This window comes from Ursus americanus, chromosome 13 (genome assembly GCF_024610735.1).
Source record: "Ursus americanus isolate L20-20 chromosome 13, mUrsAme1.1.p, whole genome shotgun sequence".
In the NCBI taxonomy this organism is placed as follows: Eukaryota; Metazoa; Chordata; class Mammalia; order Carnivora; family Ursidae; genus Ursus; species Ursus americanus.
Window position 1 is genome coordinate 34906700 of NC_142139.1, and position 18108 is coordinate 34924807.

General features: G+C 45.5%; 1 protein-coding gene across 6 annotated transcripts in view; it reads right to left on the bottom strand.

Moving 5' to 3' along the window:
• Positions 1 to 5731: 5731 nt before the first annotated feature.
• Positions 5732 to 18108, bottom strand: part of ZNF827 (zinc finger protein 827) — a 165515-nt gene continuing 153138 nt past the window's right edge. Inside the window, exons 12-15 of one of the 6 annotated variants that reach the window (XM_045798888.2) lie at positions 13719 to 13910; positions 13256 to 13433; positions 11211 to 11243; positions 9591 to 9728 (exon numbers count right to left, since the gene is read on the bottom strand). In XM_045798888.2, the coding sequence (XP_045654844.2) occupies positions 11228 to 11243; positions 13256 to 13433; positions 13719 to 13910 (386 nt within the window). In that variant the 3' untranslated portion in view covers positions 9591 to 9728; positions 11211 to 11227. The other 5 variants (XM_045798887.2, XM_087866484.1, XM_045798885.2 and 2 more) reach the window with 5 other exon arrangements.

Below are 18108 nucleotides of genomic sequence, written 5' to 3' on the forward strand. Positions count from 1 at the left end.
TTCTAGCACGACAGAACCCACCATGCAATTTCTCACCTTCTTGCCTTTTCTCAAGCTGTTCTCTCAATCTGGAATGCCCTCCCCACTTCTTCTGCCTAGAAAATTCCACTCATCGTTTAGATTGCAGTTTGCATGGGATTACATCCCTCAGAAAGCCTCTTCTCGCCCTGGGTGGAATTAGTAACTCTTTATTCAGTTTTTTCCACAGCAATGTATGTGTATTTTTCCTGGCGTTAGAATGCATTTGCTCAAACCTGCGTTTCTTCTATGGGTTGATAGACTCCTCAAAGCTGGGAAATGTATCTTCTATGTCTCTCTTTCATACCAGCTGCTTGCACATGACTTCCCACATATTTGTTGCTCATTAAATAATGAATGTGAAGCAGAGGAACTGGTCGAGGTTAGAATGCAGGGGAGTTTAGTGGAGGGGAGAAGTGATGGGTAGGATAGACTTGGACTTGCTTTAGAATCTGGCCAACTGGGATGGGCACAGTCTGTAGGAAGAATACGTGCGGGGAATAATAATGAGGGAGGCAATGGATTCGGGGTAATGTGAGGGGCTCATATTTAAAGACAGGATCTTGTGACACAAAGTCATGCATGTATACAATTTAGCCCTACTCGCAGGCAGACAAGCCAGTTGTAAAGTCCCTCATCAGCGGGAAATTATTATTCTGCCCATTTAAAAAGATACATGGTCTCTTTGTGTAACCAAGACTCCCACGTATTTAGCTCTTGTGTCTGCTAGGTCTATTGTCTGATGCCGTAAAGAGATGGGACCTTGACTGATAGTATGGTGATGACCCATTGCTGTGCCCATTTATTTAATTGTAGAAAAGATGGGCTAGGGGATATTCTGATTAATGGGATTTCTTTGACCCTTAATTATTCTTTTCATATGTTACTCTTTCATCAACCTGTATTTATTTTCAGCAGCAAAAAGGAAAAATGAAAAAAAAATCATCTTTTAATAATGTGAATCCCAGAATAATAAAATTCATGGCCTTCCTTCTGGACGCTCTCACACAAATACATTTCTATTACGTTTATATCTATATTATGTATATACTGTATGCATTCTTTATATATATTTTCTATGTATCTACGTAGCTATCCAGTGGTCTGGTCCACGCTTAGCCCAATCCTCCATTCGCAAAAGGACCGCTGGTTGTGGGTTAGAGATTGAAAGAAACAGAGATGACCCATATCCTATTTCTACCCTCAATCATCTGTTTTCCATGAGGACAGATACTTCCCTGTTGAGTGCCAGATGCTTGGGAGATGTATGTACAAAAGATAAATGAACGAAGACAACGCCAGGCAAACCAAATGTAATCATTTTATTCCTGAGGTCTGGCTACTGACCCCTTCGTTAGACCCCATTCATGGCAAGTTGGTACCTGTGAGAATTACCAGGATGCCTTCTGCTTGGACTTGAGGCTGGCTTCAGAAGGCTGAGGGAGGACTCCTCTCCTCTGGCCTCATTTGGGCTCTCATGTGGCTTCCCCAGGTCAAGGAGGCTCTCTGAGATGGGAGGCAGCCAGGGTCCTTGTCAAGTGGCTTCCCCCAATGGAGTCCTAAAAGAGCTCAATTTCATCACAGAAATCAAAAAGCAAACCCCAGAGGGCAGACTCTATCATGTAGAGCCTTCACCTCTTCTAATGTCCACCTCTTCCATTCCATAGCATCATGACCCAACACTGTCCTTGGCTCTACCAACTCCAACCAGGGGGAAAGAGAAGAGCTTTGAGCTAACTCAGTAGGTTGGATATGTAGCCAACATTAGTTTAGAGGCCAATGTGATGGCAACATTCTTGCCAAATATGATAATTTCATTGGATACCTATTGCTCCCCATCTCACAAACTCACCTTCTTAAGCCAGCCTCTGCTGTAGTAACCCGCTCTGGTCAGGTATCATTGACAGCACCTGAGCTTAGCCTCACCCTGCAGCTCTCGAGTTCTGAACCATTGGCTTCTTTGTCACCTTTGTGGCTGCCTATGGGAACCTACAGCCATTCTAAACCATGGCCAACCTGGAAGTGCAAGGCAGCTAACACGCTGGGGCTACTCTAGCCCCTTCTTTCTTCCATCCCTCTGTCTGTAGATTCTGAGATACATTTACACAGCTTCTCGTGAGAGTTTCTGGAGGGATTCCATCCCACTGGTTCACAGCAGTGACCAGCTGGCCGATACCCCTGGGGTTGACTTTCCCTCCTTTCTTGGGTCACTCTTTCTAGTATCCCATTTTGTTTCTGGAATTGCTTCCCAAAATAAATCTCAAGGTTCTGCTTTTTAGGGGGACCTAGAAAATAGATTGGTGGGGGGAGACTACAAGTGCGGATCAAACCCATTGCATGGAGAATGTTGTAACAGACGTTCTGTTTGGAGTGGGACACAAGAGGACAGGGGCTTGTTGGTCCTTTATAATACACACTGAAAAGTCTGTGGACCACTAATTAGGAATTTCAGTTAAAATAAGAGCACACTGAAACCAAGTGATGGCATCCCCAGTCTAGAAATCTTTAAGATCAGAAACACACTAATCATTCTGGGGTGGTTTGTGTGGAGTCCTACATTCAGGCCAGAGGATGGCTAGATAAATTTCCCTGGTCCTAGACCAGTGTTTTCTCTTGGCTTTAATCGTCTGCTGATGGGGATAGTTATTTCCCTGTCTCTGTAAACACGTGGAGCCTCTCCATCCAGAAGTCCCTGGGAGCTTTCATAATGTGTTTAGAGTTTTGGGGCTGAACGTTTCTTGGGTTTTTGTTGTTGTTGTTTGTTTTGCTTTGTCTTGTTTTTAGAGAGAGACAGGGGCAGAGGGAGAGAACGAATCTCAAGCAGGCTTCATGCCTACCCGGGAGCCCGACATGGGGCTCCATCTCACCACCCTGAGATCACGACTGAGCTGAAATCAAGAGTCAGACACTTAACCGACTGAGCCGCCCAGGCGCCCCCAGGGGCTGAGAATCTTTTTAAACAAGTGGCAGAATAAGCATATTTCGTTATATTCTTTCATTGCGTGAAAACTAAAATATCTTTTTACTTGTCTCAAGCAACCGTTTGCTGTTCTACAGAAAACATTTGAAACGAGGCGGCAGAGAGCTCAGCAGTCACAGTCTTGCTAGTCACCTGCAGGAGGCTGGAAAGAGCCAGTGGGCAGAAGGAGGGGGCGACATTAGAGGAATGGAGACCAGCCCTTTCCATCCCCATCTGGTTACCTCTAACTCATCTCACCGGATTCAGTCCCCACAGTTTGGTAAAATACGTTGAAGCCACCCTCGAGATGACTGCCGGCGATCCAAGCGTGACTTTGGATCTTTGGAAGAGGAGACTTTTAGACTTCCCAAACTCTGACGTGGGCAGAAAAATATTTTTAGCCATTTTTTTTTCCTCCATTGAGTCTGTTGTGGTTTGAAAACGCTGAGATGTCGTTTTTGCTATAACTGCCTTGCAAGGATTCTGCTTTGTGACCACTTTTGTTTCCAAAGCTGACTTTTGCTTGCTTAGAAAGAGTGACCGAATCATCGTGTATTCTGTGTTATCTGTTGGCGGGGGAAGGGGTCTTACAGCTCATTTAGTTCAACCTGTAGCTCCTGAGTCAGGCCTCAAAGTCAGGTGGTCCGATTCCACGGCAATGGCCTTCAGGGCTGGAAAAGACTGTAATGCAGACAGTCTCACTAACCAGGGTAGAAAGCCACCTGTTAGGGAGTGGCACAGGGGAAAAGCAGTTTGAGGTGTGGATTGAGGTGGACTCTGCTCTGGGTCGATAATTCTATTGAAAACTAAGAACTAATTAACGAATACTTATCCTAACTCTTACCAAAACAGAATTCCGAAGGGATACAGCAGTTGACTTTCTTCTTCCCCTTTGCGGCTCCGACCAACGTGAGCAACACTTGCATTTCCTGTTTTATAGACCCAGCTATCAAGAAAGAATTATGAATGGGAGATCTGCTACCTCATAAAGAGGTCTTGATTGAGAACCTGAGACCGTTCAGACCGGGACAGGGAAAGAATGGGTCCCTCAGTCCCCGCAGTCACCACACTTTATTTACCCCAGGGGCTGCTTTATGGATACCTGCTTTGTTAGTTAATGGCAGTTATTTGCAAAATAAACCTCACTTTGTGTAGGACTTTTCTGTTTTGAGACAGTGGTATAAGTAAGAATGTTGGCTGGGGTCTCTGGAATATTTGTGGTTGATGGCTCTTTAGAATGGAGTCCAAATCCCCAAGGGCATTCTTTTGTCCCGTGATTTTGCTTACAGGTTCTTAGGCACCTTCGGGAAGGATTCCAGTTTTACATTCCGTCTTCTGCAAGCACAATGTAGTCGCCCAGCTGCTAGCCTCTTCCTTCCCTCCCTCCCCTTTTATAGGCCTAGAGCTCCTCTTGGGTCTCCTTCCTCCCTGCAGACTGATAGCCGTGGGGGGACTTGAGTTCTGCTTCAGCAACTAACGAGATGTGCCTTCTCCTTCAAATTGTTCACAAGCCCCACGTCACCTTCAGCAGGCAGGAGTTCTAATATGGTGCTTCTGTGGGGAAGGAGGTACCTGTGCTCATCAAACCCTGATATTTCTCCCCGTGCCCCTGTGACCAGCACTGGGCCTCTGTTAAATCATCAGGGAGTTTTTGGTGGCCAAGGAAAGGAGCCAATCAGCCATGGGCCAATGTGAGGTAGGTGTGGGATCTAAGAAAAAAAAAAATACGTATACAAAATGAAAAGCTACTCTGGCCTGAAGTGCTAGCAAAAGGCAAGGAAGTCTGACTTAATGTTTTCAGTAAATATCAGCCACCCCCAAACAAAACTGGTATTGAATCAAATGCGAGAACTTGATTCAATCACCTAAAAATAGCTATTGGATGAAAAAGTGAAGCGGAAAATAGTGTCTGTTTAGTGAGTGGTCATTTTCAAAGTGGTTTCTCCTACATCATCTCATTTTATGAAAAGTAAATTTGATCTTTTTTAGTGTTAGAGTGAAGCAGTTCATAATTTCTTACAAGGGGCAGAAGACATTATATTTATAAGCATGCAAGCTGTGAACTAGATAGAACATTCTTTTTTGCTACTTTATATTTTGTATCAACCATCGCAGATTCATAGGGAAGATCTCTAAGGAACAGAACTTGAAAATGGATTTTTAAAAATTATTGCTTGAACTTAGTGTGCTTTTCGTCTTTTGTTTTGGCCTCAGTTTCTTTCTCTGGTACCTTGCTTTGAATGGCAAATCATTACTTGCATTTGGATAGATTATTATTTAGCTTGCAAAATAGACCATTTCCCCCCTCATTAAAATCTCATAGTTGCCAAACTTCATTAGGATAAATGGAATTATTCATCTGTTTCCCCCCTGCCCTTTGGCTATGGGGTCAGTAAAATGATGTTAAGCAGGAGAGGGTAAGGCTGGTGAACACTTGAAAATGTCACTAAGTAATTTCAGGAAGGAGCCGGTCTGCAACTGTACTGTATGATGGATATGCTCTCAGCCTTAATGGCTATTAATGACTTACATAATGACAGTTCGCAGTATAACCGTGGCTGTTCAAACTTGCATTTTGCAATAGCTATAACTAGTACTGGACATTTCCTAAACTTATTTAAAATGCTCTGAGAAGTTAAGATGGGAACAAAGCAAAACAAAACCCTGAGACTAACAAGTGGTCAAGGATGGCAACCAAGGCGGGGGGCGGGGGGGGGGGGGTAGAAAAAAAAAGAAAAAAAAAGAAACGAAGAGTATAGCCAACCTTTTTTTTTGTTTTAATTAGAGTATATTATACTTCCAAACTGGATACACTAGAAATTGGCAATGCAACATAAGATGCAAAGAAATATACCAGTTACTGTCAAAATGACCCTGTACAGCCTTGTAATGCAAAAAGCTTTATACAATACAAATTTTCAGTAATGTACACAAACCTTGACAGTATGATCATCTGAACATAATATGAGGAGTTAAAAAAAGGATAGAAGCAAGAAAGTGCTGAGAACTCTAGCAGTACTATATGGACAAATAAGCTAGCTCTCATTGAAGAATGCATAGTGAAAACAGAATTGAAGTTAGTTGGCAGGTGAATTTCTCAAAGACGTTAGTGTTTTACACGGAAAGGATATCTATGGAATAATCCTTCCCTGAGTATTGAACTGCAAACCAAATTCAGGGGTATATATTATCTCGGTGGAGTCTGAAAAATGCTGTAGATTTTTCTTTATTAATAACAATAATAATAATATAAAAAGTCAAACAAACTCCAAACACACCTTTTCTCACTCAGAAAACTTTTATAATTTACCAGAAAGATTGATGACTCTTTCCAAAGTGCTAAAAAAGTTGCCCAATTACATTAAGCATAACTAAGTCATTCAAATACAAGTTCAGTGGCAAGCAGTGAAATGCATGGCATTTGAGCAGTAAACATCTCCTTCCAACACCCCTCTCAATCTTGCGAGTTTCAACCGAGGACCTCATATTGCACAAGTGGCATGCTGTAAAACCTGCAGTCCTAACTGTCAGGGCCACCCGTTCAGGTTTTTAACCTGCTGGTGCTTCCATGCGATTCGCCTGTTCTGCCAGCCTCCATGGGATCACCGTGGCCCTCTTCTGTCATCACTGAACTTGTAATTTTGAAAGCACATTATTAGCCAAGTGGCACATTCTCCATTATATGGGGATAAAGACAGGACTTTTTAAAAAAACCAACCCACCCATAAGCCCAGTATTCTTGGAGTGTATTGTCCGTAACTGTCTATAGTGTCTTTTATCGAGACATTGACGAGGCGAGGTTGAACGACGCTTCTAACATAGCCAAGAACAAATGTCTCTGCCGGAGGATGACCGAGGGTTCAGGAGCTTCCTGCCCTAGCTGGCTCAGCCTCCCTGCCCCTGGGGACATCTCCTTAGTGTAAACAGGTTTGCCAGGGCTGGAGGACTGGCAAAGGGAAGTGTAGCACACCTGCTAGGTCTGGGGGAAGAAGGGCGGGTATGGGGGTGGGGGCGTCCATGGTGTGGACAGACGGTACAGTCTTCTTGGCTTCCTGTAGAGCTGTACCAAGTTCGAGGGGGCTTTCAGTGAAGGAAACTGACTAGAGGAGGAAAATTAGGGATGCTTTTATTTTCCCCTGGTGAAACAGATGAAAAGAAAAATCCCAACTCTAGGATAACACATGATGGAAAACAGCAACGCAGTAAGAAAGCATTCCTCTCGTACACCAGTTCTTCAACAGATAAATAATATATAAACTTTTATATTCCAAACTTTCTGTTATTATACAAAGCACATTTCTTCCTGCCCTTTCGGCCTGTTTCATACTGGAAATTCTGTTGTCTTACAAATACAAGCAATTAAGGTATTCGGCCAAAGATTTCTTTTCCTTTTCTTTTTACATCACCCATTACTTTTTTCAGATTTGCAAAGGGCTATGCAACCAATCCACATCTGCTTCTTGCTGCAATAAAGTGCTGCACATAAGTTGCCATTTTAATGACCACAAAATAAAAGCTTTAAATAAGTATAAAGTTAGCCTCCTAGCAGGTTATATCTACCAGGCGTTAACAAAATGGAATACAGAATTATTAATAACATGGAGAATACCGCTATAGCCAGACGATCTGCAAACACAGGGGAAACTTCTCAGGGGCATGAATTGAACCATAAGACTAAACAGCACCTTTTTGTTGGGTCGTTATATGTCAAAGAGGTTCTGACAAAATTTTCAAACATACAGTCTACTCATTCCATATAAAAGGTACATTTTCTTCCTTTTATTTTACTTTTTTTTTTTTGCAGATGAGAAACAAAAATTAGTGCAAGACCAAAGCACTGTGCAAAACTGCCGTTTTTTTTTTTTTTTTTTTTTTTTTTTAGTCTGAGCATTTATACCCAGAATTTATCCAAACCCCTTTAATCTCCTTGGCTGGATTTATCAACCATAATATTTTTCACTCATACGATTTTTTTTTCCTGCAAATGAATGGTAACCACTGAACTAATACATCATATATATATATATATATATGTGTGTGTGTGTGTGTGTGTATATATATATATATATAATCTGCCCTTAAAAAAATGATGCACTGTGTGTGTGCACCATACACATTGTATACGTACGGACACACACACACACACTTCAGTTTTGTGATATTGGCTGCAGTGCCGCGAGAGATTTCTTCCAGAGTGGACTCCCGGTTCTCGCGTCTTCACAACCAAGAAGACGTGAGCACAAGGTCTCTGGCACCCGGTCGGAAATCTCAAGCAGCACTGTGGGTGTCTACCAGTCCTTCATCGACTAAGCACCAGGCCCTACCACTCTGTAGCCATAAAATAGAGAGGGAAAGGTGATGAAGGAGCTCGGGGAGAGACTGTAATGGATGAACGACCCGGGAGGGAAAAGAACGTTCATCAGTGTTGAAGAAGCCAGTACGAAGAAATGTGCAACAGAAATGGCATGGCACACGACACACGGCTTTCTCTGTCCGAATCCACGACACCCGCACACCCCATTCACCCGACAGAAAATAAAACGCACCAGTATATAAGCGTCCAAGTGCTGACTGCTATTAAGGACACTCTCTTTAGGGCTTAACGAGACAAAATTCCTTCCAGATAAAAGTACGGAGAGGGGCTGAGAGTGGGAGGGGTGGCTGGGGAGGCATGCCTCTGAAGGTAGAAGTATGCGGTAGGTCACCTCTCTGAAGATTGGGTAAAGCAGCTTTCAGGTCAATGCGATAGGTATACACACAGAGCCAATTCTCTATTCCTTACTAAAGATATACAGTACACGTGGTTCAGACCCGGGGGTCTGTAGGTTTTGCAGCAACATACACCTGCTGGGGTTGTGTTTAAGTTTTGTGGGTTTCTGTTTTTTGTCTTTGTCTTTGTCTCTTTGTTTTTGGTACAGAACACGGCTGCCCTCAGACAGTCTCCGCTCGTTCTCTTAGTCCGAGATAGGCGAGGAAGGAGTGTTTGGGGGAGGGGATGCTGGGAGGCGCAGTCTGAGGTCGGGGAGGGTGGAATGTGAGATCCAAGTGGTTCTTGGGGTACAACATGGTCAAGGGAATGAGATGGGCAAAATCCGAGTTCCGGTACTTGTCAAAGCGCAAAGGGGAGCCGTCGAAGGCCAGAGCCTTGAGTGCCAGGTTGGGCTCCGAGCTGCTGCCGTGCGCAGCCGACAGGGCCACGGTCTGCAGAGCCTGGGACGCGGACATGACCGACAGGGGAGACAAGAGATTCCGGGAGCTCCCGACGACGAGCAGCGGGGCCCCGGGGCCGCCTGGTTCCTTGGGGGCCGGACACAGACCCTTCTTGTCCTCCTCGGGGCAGTCCCCACTCTGGTGCTTCTTGACGTGGCGGCTGAAGACGAAAGGGTGTGTGGTCTTGAACAGGCACTCTTCGCAGCTGAAGGTCTGGCGGGGCGCGTGCTTCAGCTTCTTGTGCAGGTTGAGATTGTCCTTGCGCTTGCAGCTGTAGCTGCACTGGTCACAGTGGAAGGGCCGCTCCCCGGTGTGCACGCGCACGTGCTCGATGAGCTTGTTGGCCGTCTTGGACAGGTAGCCGCACTGGTCGCACTTGTAGTGGTTGCCGAGGCGGTGCTCCCGGGTGTGCGTCTCCAGCTCCAGCTGGTTGGCCTTCACCGTCTGGCAGATCCGGCACTTGTACTCCATCTTGTAGTGGGTCTTGAGGTGGCACTCCATGGCAGCGGGGCGGTTGGTGGAATAAATGCAGAATGGGCACCTGCCGGGGGGAAGCAGGGACGGGGAGGCTCAGCCGGACAGGCTCGGCGGCGGCCCCGCTTCTACCCTCCTCACCGGCCTCCCCTCGCTCCCCGCCCCCGCCCCTCCAAACTCGGAAGGCCTGCCCCTGCCCAGCCCAGCCCTGCCGCCTCTCCCTCTCCGGGGGGTTAAGATGACCCTCTTGGCTCTCCCTGCAGACAGAGCCGGCCCGCTGAGGGGGGGCTCCGGCAAGCTGCGCTCGGCCTCCTGGGGGTCTCCTGACTGGATGAGCGGGCACCAGCCCACAGGAAGGGGAGCAGAGAAAGTGCAAGGACTCAGTAAGCCGTTGCTCCCCTCCGTCCTCCCCGCCCGTTCCCCTCGCAGCCCTCCCCGCTCCCCGCCCGACACAGCAGAGGTCTAAACCATGACCGCCCCTCTAGATGGGAGCAACACAAAGAATCGACTTTTCATGCACCACACCAAGCACACGCAGAAAGGCTAAGAGTTTTGAAGAACAGCTTATAGGGGGAGAGCTACCTCCAGCAAACAGAAAGTCGTAGGGGTCAGAATCGTGCTTATTAAAGGGTGGTTAGGATGAGAAGGCCTGTGTGTGTCTCTCTGTGTGAGTGTGTGTGTGTGTGTGTGTGTGTGTGTGTGTGTACATAGATCTGTACTCGTAAATCCTGTCTCCTACAGCCCTGCTTCTCCATCAGGGGAGGCAGATGAGGACCAGCCCGGGGCTGGGGAGAGGGAAGCCCACCCACCAGCCCATCACTAATGAGGGGTAAGGAGGGAGGGAGGCAACTGTATCTGCACTTCGAAGACATTATGAAAACATTATTCCATCGTGGAAGTAATAGTAATCCAACTGGATCATAAATTCTCGGGGGGGCAGGACCATATCTTATATTTCTTCTGTGTTCTCTGCAGTGCCTGGAAGGCACTGACTCATGACTGGATTGGTCTCTACACAGAATTTTGGCCGATTCTGGTCCCAGCTCCGTCACCTTTATCGGGCCATAGCTGGATATGCCCCGGGACAAAGCCCGGGCCTCTCCGTGGCTCGGTTTCTCCATCCTATGCAGTGAGGCTGTGCCACCCCCCAGCCTCCTGGCTGTCCAGACGGGCTAGGAGGGGCAGTGAGGGCGTGTTTACAAATTCTGCTGAGCTTCTCTTTTGGAAGCTGCAAGGCTCAAGTTGGTGGCTGAAATGATAGCTGTAGCGTGTTTGCTCTCTTTCCAAAAAGAATGCAAATGCAAAAGTGGCTGCCTCAGCTCTCACCTGGCACCTGCAGGGCAGGGCCCAGGAGTGAACTGTCCTCTGAGGGTCTGGAGAGGTGTTCAGCAGAGCCCAACACAACCAAGTGCACCGTGCACTGCTCCTCAGCGCCAAGCTCGCCGTTAGCCTTTGAACCTCAGCTCACAGAAGAGTGCACACGAGAGAAATATAAAGCCCATTCCCAGGTCAGGTGCACACACAACCCCTACGCCAAGCTGGGCCTTACCTAGAGGAGTCTGAAACTCACCACTGTCCTGAGCTACGGCAAAAGAAAAATAATAGTATAATCTTATTTGATCTGCAATATGAACAGGATATAGAGTACAAGCAGTTCCATCACAGAAAAGCAATTTAGACATCGGCAGTCTGTTTCATCTTAAGAACATTTCTGTGACCCACAGCTCAATCTTTCTTTCGCTGCTCAGGCAAAGTGCTAAGGGTTTTCCGTGCTCCCGGTATTTATCGTAAAGACACTCTCTCAGGCAAATTAATTCTCTGCTATGGCAAAGGGAAAACAAAACAAAACAAAACAAAGACTCACTGTATAGCCAGAAGGCATTATCAATTTTTTCAAAGTATTCTTCTACTTGGTCATCCTAGAACATAAACTATTACACAGGGGACCGTTAGCACCGCACCGGAAGTGTCTGGACTGGCAAAAGCATCAGCATTCACTGTGCGTTTTCTCCCCAATGGGTCGGAGGCTTGGGACTCGGTAGGTCCCCAAGGAACGGCTAACTGACAAAGCCGCAACTGGCAGGGGCCGCAGAGTAAACAGGTGTGACTGGGCTACTGGGAAGGGCAATGAGCGCTAGTCCAACCACAGAAATACATGGCTTTTTCTTTTTTTTCTTTTTTTAAACAAGAGTATACAAGTATTTAGAAAGGGACAGTGGGAACAAACCAAATCCAATTTCCAAAGAAGCTCTTGCTGGGCATTTCCCATTTACTGGTTGTCTTGCATTATAATCTCCCCTCCCCCATCCCTGCAGACATCCCCTCCCCCTCCCACTTAAGTGCCCCAAGAGTGAAACAAAATGGAATTTGACAGTAGGTGCTGCTCCCTGACTCCTCTGTTTGCGAAAGTTTTTGAGGAGGGTGCCTCCGACCAGGCAGGAGCCTGGAGGGGTCAACCCCAGACTACCCCCAACACTTGACTCCCCAGGGTCCTTCTGGGTCTCTCCATCCCTTACCCATTCCGGAGAGTCATGCCAACCTCTCTGGCAATTCGTGAGTTTCAAAGATAAAAGTGTTTAAAAACAAGAAGGGTTTTTTTTTCCTTGTGTTCAGTAAAATATAAATTTTCATTCTTTTAATGACATGATTATTTCAGCTAAACATGAATAATTATGCCTTGAAACTTGTGTGTCTTTCTGTATTCAACGACATATGCTTCTTCTTTCTCTACTAGATCCTAAGTGCCTTGTGAACAGGGGCTGACTTCAGAATCACCGGGAAGATTAAATTCTGGTGGTGCTAGGACATACATCTGAGGGTAGAAATCACGTTTTCTTCCTCGTTCGCCCTCAAGCGCCTATTATCAAGCAGACACACCGTGCGTGTGGTAATAACTGACGGGTCTCACTTCAGACCAGAGGGCTTCTTGCAAATATTGGTTAATGATGATGCTTGTTGTCTAGGTCTTTGGGGGTCTGTGAGTAACGTGTGACTGGAAATGTCAGATCTCATGAAGGCTAGCCAGGGAGATCCCAATCGTGGTTCCCGGGAAGGAATAAGGCATGTTTGCAGGAAGACACGAGGCATGTGATGTCTGCCTGAAAAACACTGCCTCCTGCCTGTTCAAAAAGGCAAGGATCCAATATTTGGGGGTGGGGTGCGGGTGGGGTTGTCGCGACTCTGGTTTAAAAGATCCAGGGCAAATCCTCTAAAAAAAGAGAGACGGTGAAGGGCTGTGAGAGTGTAATGATTTACACTCGGGGACACTAAGCCTCAAGTCCATAAAATCAAGGCCGACCCAAACTCAAGCAGTCAGTGTAGGGTGAGTCTAGCCCTGCGGGCTGAGCTGCTCCCACACGTCGTCTTGCTTGCCGGGAATCCTGGGACGTTGGTGAAACGGATTCTCCGGCTGCGTCTGCTGACCGCCTGGGGAACAGGTGTGATTCATAGCCAGCTAAAGGTAGCAGAGGAGCCTAACTGACTAGCCCCATCCAAGCTCTCCCGCTCCAGGACCCCAGAACCTTCGGGGGGGGGGGGGACGGGGAGGGTGTTTAATAACAACACAGTAAAAGGTTCTGTACTTGCTTTCCTTACTTGAGCCCACCGGTGGGGACAGTGTGGCATTTCTTATGCTCCAGCAGCTGTTCAGGTGTCTTCATGAACTTGTGGCACACGTCGCACTCAAACATCCGGGTGATGAGGTGTATCTGCAGATGGCGCTCAAACATGTTCTTGGTCTTGCAGACAAAGTTGCAAAAAACGCATTCGAACCCTGTAAGGACGGGAGCTGGGTGTACGGGTGTGCGGGGTGGAGGGGCAGGAGGGGGACAGACATCCCCCTGTTTCTCCTCTGCCCCAGCTACACCCTCTTAGGCACTGTTCCCTGCATCTCCGTGGATGCCCACCCAGCCACCCCATATGGGGATGCAAATCAAGCCGAAAGAGATACAAATCTGAGGCGATAGCATTATACTGTTCCCAGGCCTACTGTCTGTTTTCCGACATCACTCCCCTAGAGGGCTTATTTTTAAGCAGGCCGACCCACCTCCTTCCTCACCTTTCTCTGGCTTTTCCTCGCTGTTCACTGAGGGCTGGCTCCCGGGCACAACAGAGATGACCAGCAGGTTGTTCCCACTCTTGTTTTTCTGAGAGCTGTCTGAATCATCCTTGCTGTTGGCCGAATCACTCAGAGCTGAGAGGGAGGATGAAGAGGGGCTATTTGATTCACTGGGGGTCTTCCTGTCTTCTCCTGAAAAAACAAACAAACAAACAAACAAACAACCCCAAAGCCAGGTCTGTTATTCAGGAGATGATAACCCTCGAATAACAACAGTTAGCATTGGGGGGGGGGGTCTCATGGCTACATCATCATTCAGGGAACACAGGGTGAGGTTCCCAGCTCTCCCAGGGCACCTACTGGGATCCCAGGTCCACACCATCTACAGTGATGACACTCGTGGTACTTGGGAACTCTTCACGCTTTAAACACACTATCTCATTTTATTTTCTCAAAAATGCAATGAGACACAACTGTTATCACTCCGGTTTTACAGATGAGGGAAGGGAGCCACAGTCAGGGTAACTTGGCCTAAGTCACATGCCAGGGTGGTGGAGCAGAGATTTAAGTTGGTCTGGCTCCAGGATCCATGCTCTTCATGGACTGCACTCCCTCAAAACCAGGAGTAAACCACTCAGGAGGTCATTAAAATCCAGTGTCAGGAGACTAATGCTTCCACTCAAGATGAAATGTCAGAGACTAGATTTACCGTTGCTACTGAAACAACTAAAACAAAACCAGACAAAATATATCAAACAATAGTCTTTCTGTTTTTTTCAAAAAATAGTTTTTTACCACACTGGACATCAGGCACTGAAGAGTGATCTCTGAGAGACAGGAAAGAAAAGAGGTGGCCCACTTCCTGCTTGAAAGAGTTTACTTTTCAGGCTGCAGGGATGGGGAACTGCCCATCAGACTCACTGAACCAAGGAGATAGCGCTAAGGGTCTGGGGAGATCAACATGGCTGGACTTGGCGGGGCAGGGTGTCTGAGGGGGAACAGGAGTATAGAGGAAGAGCTCAAAGACCTGCGGGGGGTCCCCCATGAGTATTCGGCAGAGAAGGGATCAGAGCACATGTGTGCAAAAACACCCCAAGGCTGGGAGGGAAAAAAGCCATGTGAAAGGCTGAGAAAACACTGCTGTTTCCACTGGCCAGATTAGAAAGACTCACAATTCCTAGGGCATTGGGTAGGAAACTGAAGATGATCTCTTAGGAGTGGGTAATGATCGGCCCTCATCGGACCACTGCTCCAGACCTGCCTGACAAGTCACAAAAAGAAGACCCAAAGGAGTCAAATTTTCCAAGTAATTAACTGCATCCTAAAACAAAGGTCACGAATTTTTATGGGAATATAAAATATCCAGCACCAGCAAGGCAAATCACAATGTCTGACATCCAAAGAAAGATTGGCAGGCATGCCAAGAAACAAGAAAACACAGCCTAAAATGGGGAGAATAAGTAACCAGTCAAAACTGACCCAGAACTGACACAGTGGTTAGAATCTGCAGATAAGGACATAACGTTATTATAACTATAGTCCATATATTGAAGAAGTTAAATAGAGATATGAAAGATATAAAAAAGATCCAAATCAAATTTCTAGAGATGAAAATTACAACATCTGAGATGAAAACTACACTGGATGGGATTACCAGCAATGTAGACACGGCTGAAGATTAGTGAACCTTGAAGATAATAGTAATAGAAATTATCTGCAATGCAACAGAGGGAAAAAAGAATCATAAAAATGAAAAGAGCATCAGTGGATTGTGGGATGACTTCAGGTAGCTTAATATAAGTTTAATTGGAGGACCTGACAGGGTAGGAAGGGCAGAAAAATCTGAAACGCCAAAATTTTTCCAAACTGGGGAAAACTATAAACCCACACGTCCAAGAAGCAAAATGAACCCCATGCACAAGGAAGATGAAGAAATCTATACCAAGGGATGTCATAATCCAATTGCTCAAAACCAGTGATAAAGGAAAAAAAATCCCTAAAGGCAGGCTGAGGAAAAAGGATACATTCTGTGTAGAGGAACAAAAATAAGGATGACAGCAGATTTCTCACTGGAAACCATACAAGCGAGAAGTAGTGGAGCGCCATCTTTAAAGTGCTGAAAGGAACAGCTGTCAATCTGAGATTTCATACTCTGTGAAAATGGATTTCAAAAATGAAGCTTCCCTCCCCACCCAAAACGTGGAAAGAATTCATCGCCAGCAGACTAGAATTAGGAAAAAATGTTAAAAGAAATTCTTGAGGCAGAAGGAAAATGACACCAAAGGTAAAAATGGATCTATAGAAAAGAATGAAGAGCACAGGAAATGGCAACTCTATGGGTAAATACCTGAGCCTTCTTATTTAAATCTCTTTAAAAGATAAAGTAATTTTGTTAAAAAAGAATAATGTCATAGAGGGTTTATAACATAAATAAATATATGACGGTGATAGCATAAAGGCTGGGAGAGGAGACAGGGGAGTAGGCTATCATGAGGCTCTTACTCTGCATATGAAACGGTAAGAGTGTCACTTGAACGTTTACTGTAATAAATTAACGAGGTACTTTACACACCCCAAATAACTGGGTAACATTGTTCACCGTTTAGGAGACTTGATCTTGTTAAGATGTCAATTCTCCCCAAACGAGCTCAAAGCAACCCCATCGTTTTGGGTTAGGGTAGGAGATACGGGGAGACTGTGCGTCAGTTCCCTTCAAATCGGTCAGTTAAGTAATCTAGTGATTGTAAACTCTAGAAATGAACTGTCTTTATCAGGAGATTAAAAAATAAATCATATATTATATACAGGCATAAAACAGTCCAGACGTAAACAAAGCTGTAATGGTGGTGACAGCCAGTGCGTGAAATTATCAGTGGTATGTTTGTTTTCTTTTATTTGGTTTTTAAAATGTTCTACAGTCACCATAAATTACTCGTCCAATTTTTTTAAAAAATTTAAAAAGAGGAAGGAAAAAATATTTACCCTCTTGCAATGTTTCCAAGTCTTGTTCCTGGCAGAACTGCACTTATGTCCAGGGAAGACAAAGCTTACTTCAGTTCACAATTTTAAAAATCTTGTTCCTAGCAGAACTGAACTTGCTTCCTGGAAAGACACTATGTGACCTCACTCACTGACCCACAAGGAGGGATGGAATATGCCTTTAAAGTATAGACCCCCCACCCTTGGTACAAGGAAGCTAGTGAAAGCTAGCACTATCATTGCCAGTCTCTTATCTAAATCTTTAACCAGGTCAATCACATTTTGAGGACAAACAGAGTATGTTCAGTAGGGGCCCCGAGTCTATTGCTTCACCAGATCCATTCTCTAAGGTGGGTCTTATCCACAGAATCTTGCAAGCGATTATTTTAAATTAGTTCTTACAGTTAAAACCTATCATTTTAGGGGCGCCTGGGTGGCACAGCGGTTAAGCGTCTGCCTTTGGCTCAGGGCGTGATCCCGGCATTACGGGATCGAGCCCCACATCAGCCTCCTCCGCTGTGAGCCTGCTTCTTCCTCTCCCACTCCCCCTGCTTGTGTTCCCTCTCTCGCTGGCTGTCTCTATCTCTGTCGAATAAATAAAAAATCTTTAAAAAAAACAACAACAAAAAAACCTATCATTTTAATTACCATCTTTAACAATAGCTTCCAGTGCCCTCAGGCTTAAGGGAGAGTTGGGGGGAGCTGCCTAAATTAATAAACGTATAAATATACAGGTGCCATGGCAGCTGCTCTGTGATCTGGTGCGGAGAAATAGCCCAGTACGCCCAAGTTGTAATCCCTACCCCACACCGCTTCCTCTGCTCTCAGTCCTCATCTCCCTTTGCTCTGTAGGGAATGAGCCAGGGTGCCCTTGTCAACTGTGTCCATGGCTCACTGTGATCCAAGGGGTCATTCACTTTCGGCAGCACAAAGATTCTTGGTGAAGGACATCCGTGCACAGGTAATGCGACCTCACACATTAGCATAACAAGGAAAAGAGAACTTGAAAAAAACCTAAATATTTCATAATCTAAAATGACACAAAATGATAAATTGAGAACATAAAAATTACCAGTTGTCTTGCTGCCTCAATAAAAACACCATTACCTTTTTTATGTACTTCTTATTTTAAGAAGTAAGCATATCTATTTATCTTCAATAAAAACACCATTACCTTTTTTATGTACTTCTTATTTTTAAGAAGTAAGCATATCTATTTTAAAATTGTTGCCGTTAATTGCATAGTAGTTAAAAATAAGGACTTCAGGCCCAGAATACCTGAGTTTGATTTTTTTTTAAGGTTTTATTTATTTATTTGACAGAGAGAGAGAGAGCACAAGCAGGGAGAGCAGCAGAGGGAGAGAGAGAGAAGCGGACTCTCCGTTGAGCAGGGAGCCCAATGCGGGGCTCA